Below are 7865 nucleotides of genomic sequence, written 5' to 3' on the forward strand. Positions count from 1 at the left end.
TGCATGAAATCAGAAGGGCTCTGCAAATCTCGCTGGCTCCTTTTCCCTTTCACAACATTCAATGCTGTCAATTTTTTCAGGACAAATGCCAATTAAATTCACTAGTTAGTTGGTGAAAATTGGCCACACTGTTTTACTAGTTAGTTGGTGTTTGTGGAAGAGGATGAAACAGAGAAACTGGTATTGGGAAACTAGTAAATTCACCAACTTTTCACGTTGAGAAGGCTTATTGTGTCTGTCTCAAACTGTAACCTCCTTTTCAAAGCCCAGAACTTGAAGTGTTCTGCTCCAGAAAGGGATTAATGCTTCGTGGTAGTTGTGTTCTGGACCATATGCAAATGGTACCGTGTAGTACCATATCACCAATGCCATTAGTCCAAGGGTCTTGAACTGATCAGAGTACAAGGACCATGTGCCACAGTACAGCAATTGGTAGCCAAGAGTTTCACCAGACACTCAAAAAGAAGTATTTCTGATACTCAAAGATTTGTGTCCCTGTTGTCACTTTAATTATTGTGCGAATGTTGATACGAAACCAATTTTGCTCCAGGCTCATGGGTCTTCCATTGCTGGCCAAACCAATTTTGCTCCAGACTCATTGGTCTTCTATTGCTGCTTCGGTGAAGGCATAAAATACTAATCTTTACCAAGGAGAAGTACGACCAAAGCAAGAAATCAAAACAGGACGATATCCAGTGAAGTATTCATCAAACATAAAATTAGTTAAGGAGGCAATTGCATTGTGGAAAGATCTCAAGTTATTCCATTTAAAAATCAGCCCATTGCATTGAAAAGCATTACTGCATCAAATCTGCTATGCCCTCTAATGTTTACCATCATACTCTAATAAAATTTGACCACATGAATTGAATGATTTTGTATTGTTTCATTTTGCAATTTGGACTGACAAATTACAAAACAATCCCATAGGCCAATGATAGTAACTGTTATCCCGAGAAGCAGTCAAAAGGGGTGTAGATTCATTATTAGAAGGTAAATTACACGCACATACACAAAACCCAAAGGGAATTGGGCAAACATAAATAGAGTTTCTTATAGAGGTATAATATAATGTTACAGTTCCAATAGTGTAATCATCAGATACAAAATATGCTCCGAGCAATTTACTTCTGCTATCACTAGAACACTTCAATTTTAGAAATACACAATGTAACATAATTTGGGATATCTAGGTCAACTTCTCTTCTTTCCTTGAGTATATAGTGAAAATTGGCCACAATGTTTTTCATACATCAAATGGCAGTTCCAGCAGTCAAGTTTTTCTTGTTGGGTTTAAAGACATACTTAATCAGAGATTCCCTGATGGACAATAATTCTGGAAACTCCTTTTTGAGCTTGGATGCATCCATCTCATTATTACTGCGAGGGGCTACAATAACCTTGGCCTGTTCTTCAAGGGTGAAATTTGTCCACTTGAATTTTGGATCAATGTAGTCCCTGTACATCTCTAATATCTCATTGTGACTTATAACACCTGGGTTAGTAAAGTTCCATATGCCCTTGCAGTTCCTCTTAGCCATTTCAATTGAAATTGGCAAAAGTTCATCCAACACAGTCATGCTGTTGGGGATGTTTACCACTTTGTCATACTTTGCAATCTTTGTGATGAAGTTGCGTGGGTTATTAAGATCAGATGATATTGGCATTCGAACTCTAAGGGTGCATACATTATCATATTCTTTCAAGAGTTCTTCAACCTGCAAAAGACAGAGACAATGTAAAATTTGGCTAATGTCATCGGTGTGCCCATCACAAGAAATATGAAAGTTGAGGATCATAAAATAACATACCATGACCTTGGTTTTTGAGTAGAATGAACCAGTAAAATTCGGCTTGTCTTCTTCCTTAAATCCAATACCTGATCCAATGGGGTGGCCAGCTTCATATTCAAATATGCATCCTGTGGCAAAATTCATCATGAGAAGCCCGTGTTCTCTACAAACATCTGCCAAGGTTAAAGTACCAACAACATTGGTACTAATGGTCTCTGGTTTATGAGACTCGCACCAATCCACATTTGGCCTGCCAGTTACTCCAGCAGCATTGAGCACATGAGTTGGCTTAACATTCTGAATGTCCGCTAGTAGCTGTACTCTGTCTTGAAGTCGCCCTTTACCATAGTTGTATGCTATCCCCTGTTTGTCACATATCTTTCCAAGAAGGCCTCCTATCCATCCAGTCCTACCATAGATCAAGAACTTTAAGGATGACTTTCGGGCATGATGAATATTTTTGCTACTTGGATTCACCATTCGCTTCAGAGCAGAATTGTTTGAGGCCGAAGATGTATAGATAGAGCCAACATCAGAACTGCTTTTTCCCATTCCAGGCATCATCAGCATCCTTGGATGAGGAACCAAAGCACCAGATACATCTCCCCACCAATCAGGATTCTTAACATACCATTCCATGGTTTTTCTAAGGCCTTCTTCCCATGTAGTGCGCTCTGACCACCCCAAATTATTTAGCTTTTCATGATTTAAAAAGTACCTCTGGTCATTGAAGGGCCTGTTATTGACAAACTTGATCACAGCATTCGGATCCAACGAGAAAAGTTTGCAAATATCGCTCGCAACATCAAGAACTCTCCTTTCTTTATCGGTCCCAATGTTATAGACATGGCCTACTTCACCTTTGTGTAGAATGATTTCAAAAGCCTCTGCAACATCCTCACAATAGAGATAACTGCGTACATTGGATCCATCACCATGAATGGGAAGATTCTGTCCCTTCATTGCCAAAAGAATGAATTTGGGAATTAACTTCTCAGGGAACTGATTTGGCCCATACACATTGTTTCCTCTTGTAGTTATCACAGGTAAACCATATGATCTTCCATATGCCATAACGAGCATTTCAGCCCCGGCTTTAGTTGCGGAATACGGGTTTGTAGGGAGGAGTTGAGAAGCCTCATGATTCCCAACAACAGCATCCTCATCTGTCTCCCCATAAACCTCATCAGTGCTGACGTGAATAAACCTCTTGATATTTCCAGTCACTTTGCAAGCCTCAAGAAGGACATGAGTCCCATAAATGTTGTTCTTTGTGAACTCAAAGCTGTTTCCAAATGAGTTGTCAACATGAGTCTGAGCTGCAAAATGCATAATTGTATCGATTGATTCCGTGAGAAGAATGTGATTAACAAGATCAGCACTGGCAATGTCTCCCTTGATGAACTTGAAATTTGGAGATGAACTGGAGGGGTCGAGATTTTTTTTATTTGAGCAGTAGTCAAGCTTGTCAAGAACCACAATCTTGTAACTGGGATAGTTCCGGATGAGTCTATTGGCCACATGACAGGCAATAAAGCCTGCTGCCCCAGTAATAAGGATGTTCTCGGGCTTGTATGTTGCCATATCCAACAATTTCTGAAAGATAACGAAGAGAAAATTAATTGATAAATCCAGAAGATTAAAATGTGCACAGAAAGAAATGCACTGTAGTAAACAGATGTATCAAACACGCAAAAAGCACATAATTCAAGGAGAAGGTGAACTTTCATATCAGAGATTTAACTACCTATCCTACAGACTTAAATAAAAAAAATAATCAAACCTATTCGAACTGGTTACAAAAAAAGAAACAAAAATGATGACTTGGTTCCAAATCTTGATCCACGGAAGAAATTCAAAGAAATTTCTAATCACATTTAGGTTCCAAAAGCGAAAGCAAGTACTTTTTAAAAACCCAATCACTATTCTCTAGTTGATCATGAAGTAATTAAGCTAAAGATGCAGTCCCTTAAATAGAATAACAGGTAACAACCATCTTTTATGGTAAAGATTTGCCCATTCAACTTGGATATTAAGCTTTGGGTTCAACAGCTCCAACCTTAAAAAAAAAAGTGAGGGTGCACATGTAAATCCCAGTTGTGTAGTAACACCAACATGACATCTGGAGTTCTGGACCAAGTGCTAAAAGAATACAAATCTCATTCAGCGTTCACATTTTTGGAACTTTTGACTAAAAGCAATCAATTTTCAATCACCTTTTAGATATACATAAACGTTGTTGCTGCAACCATAAACGAGCTATATGATGGATTATACATCCATAACACATGCAGTTGCATGCCAAACCCACAAGAATAATTCAATCCGCCCTCAAATTCATAGAGAGATTTACTTTAACAGTTTAACATGGATGAATGAGCATTCAACAAAATAAGAGAGAGCAACAACTCAAATTTCAAGCTGGTGCAGCAGTTTTACATATATATGTTAAACAAGACAAGACACATTACTAATTGCACGAAATAAAACCCTAGTTCTAACAAATATATTAACTATAATCAGAATTCAAATTGGTAAGTTAGAGTCAACCAGAATCCGGGTTTTCTTGGAAAATTACAATGAGCATGTATGAATGTACTTACACAGAAAACGAAAGTTTGCACTTACGAGATTAGGCTTCAAGAACGATTGCTAGTTAAACAAGAAGTTGATTTCGAGTAATGGGTTGTGCTGATCAGTCGAAGAAGAAGAAAGTAAGGGTCAATTATCAGGGATGAAAAAGCTAGCGGGTTGGGTTGAGCAGAGAAGGTAAGGGCAAACTTTGCTATTTATAAGCCTTCATGGAATGGAAGAGCAAACCTGCCTCCTCTCCTTTCCTCGTCCAATTCTGCTAACAACTCAATTCCAGCGCATTTTCAACATGTCCTACTCCAGCATTAAAGTACCTCAATATTTACTTATCATAGAAAAAAGAGCAATTAAATGTCTCCCAATAGAATTCTTTCGTTGTACTTAATTATCTGCCCATGTTCATTCTTCTCGTACTTCCATGTAATTTCATTCAATAATGATTCAAGAATTGTTGTTGGTGAAATTCATGTAAGTGTAATGATAGTTGACATATTGTACTCTGATTGGGCTAGAGGGCCTGTGCGTGAAACCTTCTCTTTCTCTTCTGTTTACGTTAGCCGCTAGGTTTCTAAACAATTTATACTTATCTTAATCCTAGCTAGAAACTATCATATTTATTGTCCAATATTGTCCTATAAGGTATAAATTAAATGTCTGTCAAAACAAATATGGGCAATATGCAAAAATGGTCCACACAAATTTGGCATGGCAATAGATTAGATAGGAAATCCCATGAACCACCAAAAAAAAAAAACCTTGTTCCTTCTCCTTTCTCTTTTTTTTTGGTTTTTTTTGGCCGCGGGGAAGAAGGGGGGGGGGGGGGGTTAAATTATTTTATTTACGCTACACACTTCAAGCATTTTTGAACGAATGCTATCCTAAATCTATCATTTAAAATATGGAAGTGTAGAAGTCTAACAAGAAATTGCATATTCTTTAACTATAAAATGGTAAATTAATACTTGAATGTGCAGATTTTACTAAATGTGTACAAAGAAATTCTTAATATGCCACATAAAATTAAAAATATATATATAGAAGTCTATAGAGTAAAAAAAAAAAATCATTTCCATCTTACAATTTGGTGATATGTGTTTAAAGATATATAGTTCTTACCAAAAAAAAAAAAAATAAGACAGCCTAGTTTTACTATCAAAAGGAAAAGTAGCACACCAGCAATGAATTTATTGTTTTCTCTTTTTTTTTTCCTCCTCTTAAAGTTCTTAATTTTTATTTATTACGTATTCGTGAAGGACTTTAAGACTAGGGCCTCAAACGAGGCTTTGAACGCTCATTTTCTTTTTTTGCATTGGCAATAAATTATAAAGTGGAAGTCCAATTAACAAAAAATTTTATCACAAATCTTGTTAATAATTTGATATATGAGTTATAATCCATGTGTTTTAGTTTGTACTTAAATCGTTCTAACAGATATTGCAATGTTACCACAACCACGTAAATGGTTAAGATTTTGCTATTTAAAGAAGATAAAAAGGATTTCCTAGTATCTAATAGCATGTTTCTGCAGATCTTTAGTTAACATCAAATTTTTCTGCAGATCATTAGTTAAAATCAATCACACAGTTTATACATACCATGACACTAACCTAAATTAACAACTATAAGAAATCAACATCCAGCAACAGATGAACATAATTTGAAATATCTTTACCTTTTATATGGCCCATGATGACCGACTTGAAACACAAGAACTTTTACTTTTGCTTATGTATTAACTTTCACTTAGATTAGGGCTCAATAACTTGAGTTTTTCAATCTTGTTATTGTGAATTTGAGAAGTTTATTCTAATCGATTCGAAAAAAAAATATATGTTTTCTTAGTTTCGCTGCCTTCCACATCAATCTTAATGTACTTTGAGTGTTCTTGAATTCTTATTTAGTTCCTTTGAGTGATTGACTTCTTATTGGCCAATAATATAAGATTTTATTTCAGCAACCAGCAAACATCAGTTTGCCCTTTTGTTGCTCCCGACCACATTGTCGACTATGAGCTTGTGGAGAATAATTAAGTAGGGTTTTGTTAAACTTATGGGCTGTGATGTTAACCTTTGTGTGTGACCACATTCCTTTTTTTCTTGTGAAATGAAAACACATCATTCTTCCAGTCAAAGTAGATATAAATTGCTTACCATAGGGGGAAAAAACGAGTAGAGTAATACAGTTTGAAGTGTAGACATCATTGACCCATAAATCTGCATAAAAAATACTTAGTTTAAGGTTACTTGAATGAAGTGCACTCAAGAATCATGTGGAAGAACTTACAGAAAACTGCAAACCAGATACCTGAAATAAAAACTATAAACAACACAAGGAAACACCAACTTTTAAGGTAACTTGAATGAAGTGCAAATACTCACTATTATATCGATTCCACACGTAACCTTAAAAGCTATTTGCATCTTCTAAAATCCTTGAATTTTAAGCCATGTCTCGCGGTTTAAAGGTTGGGAAGAGTTGAGCTTTATCAAATTGTTTCTGTACCGTTCTCAAGAAATAGAGTCATGAACAAATGCATTGGAGATACCATTAATAAAAGATATTTAAAAAGAAGAAGAAAATGGAGGTGCATATTTTAACTCACGAAATATATCGAGTGCCTCAGTTTCTTTATTCAAGAAGTTTAATCATCAGTAGCTTTGCCTGAGCTTTAAGTTTATTAATTTGGCCATATCCTAAGCCGGGGCTCATGCATCTTGTTCACTTTGCTTCCCAGTTAGCCTAGTTATGAAGTTTTCAGTGGCTTTCCAGCTAGATATCTTCCTATTTATTTCATGATTGTTCCTTAGTCGCGTGAAGTAAGAGATAGATTTTCAAAGATGTGTAATCTTTTCTAGCTCGTAGCCAGGCAAAAAATTTTACTTTCCCAGATCACGGCTAAATTTGTATCAACCAGCTAACTATGGAAGCAACCTATTGAAATATATATTGATGTCCACCTATCTGCACTGTATCTGAGTGCACTACAAAACACTTCCCAGTTTAATTAGTGTAGTTTTTAGAATGAAAAGGACAATTTCCTACATGCATTTTCTTTTGATTTTTTAGGGAAAAACCTAAATGTAGTCTTTGATCATCTCGTTCATTACTCTTGTGAAAATTTCAGAAGATTTTTAAGTTGAAAAAAAATTTGTGAAATCTTTAAATCGCCACCCTTTCTTTTCTTTTTTTTTCATAGAAAAAATAAATTCGAAAAGAGAATTCCACGAAATTAATTGCAAGCTAGTGTAATGGAAGATGTTTTTACCTTTTTATGCGCCCCCAGATTAGCCAACATCTAGCCTAGATTGTCCATTTTCACCCTATAGGAGTAAACAAAAATTCCAATTATTTTCTTTTCCAGAGATTTTTGGGAAGAGTGTTAGGTCAATCGTGCGGTCATAGCTTTAGAAACCTACGCATTTGTTTGGATAGTATATTATTTGAAATATTATTTGAAATAATTACTGTAGCACTTTTTAT

The 7865-nt window shown here is 35.8% G+C and overlaps 1 protein-coding gene across 1 annotated transcript; it reads right to left on the minus strand.

Moving 5' to 3' along the window:
* Positions 1-958: 958 nt before the first annotated feature.
* On the minus strand, positions 959-4686 carry LOC140006653 (trifunctional UDP-glucose 4,6-dehydratase/UDP-4-keto-6-deoxy-D-glucose 3,5-epimerase/UDP-4-keto-L-rhamnose-reductase RHM1-like). Its single transcript, XM_072048956.1, has 3 exons — positions 4422-4686; positions 1812-3389; positions 959-1718 (listed from the first exon to the last, which is right to left on the minus strand). The coding sequence occupies exons 2-3, from the start codon at positions 3375-3377 to the stop codon at positions 1254-1256; spliced, it is 2031 nt and encodes a 676-aa protein (XP_071905057.1). The 5' UTR covers positions 3378-3389; positions 4422-4686; the 3' UTR covers positions 959-1253.
* Positions 4687-7865: the final 3179 nt, after the last annotated feature.

This window comes from Coffea arabica, chromosome 5e, assembly GCF_036785885.1.
Source record: "Coffea arabica cultivar ET-39 chromosome 5e, Coffea Arabica ET-39 HiFi, whole genome shotgun sequence".
Classification (NCBI taxonomy): domain Eukaryota; kingdom Viridiplantae; phylum Streptophyta; class Magnoliopsida; order Gentianales; family Rubiaceae; genus Coffea; species Coffea arabica.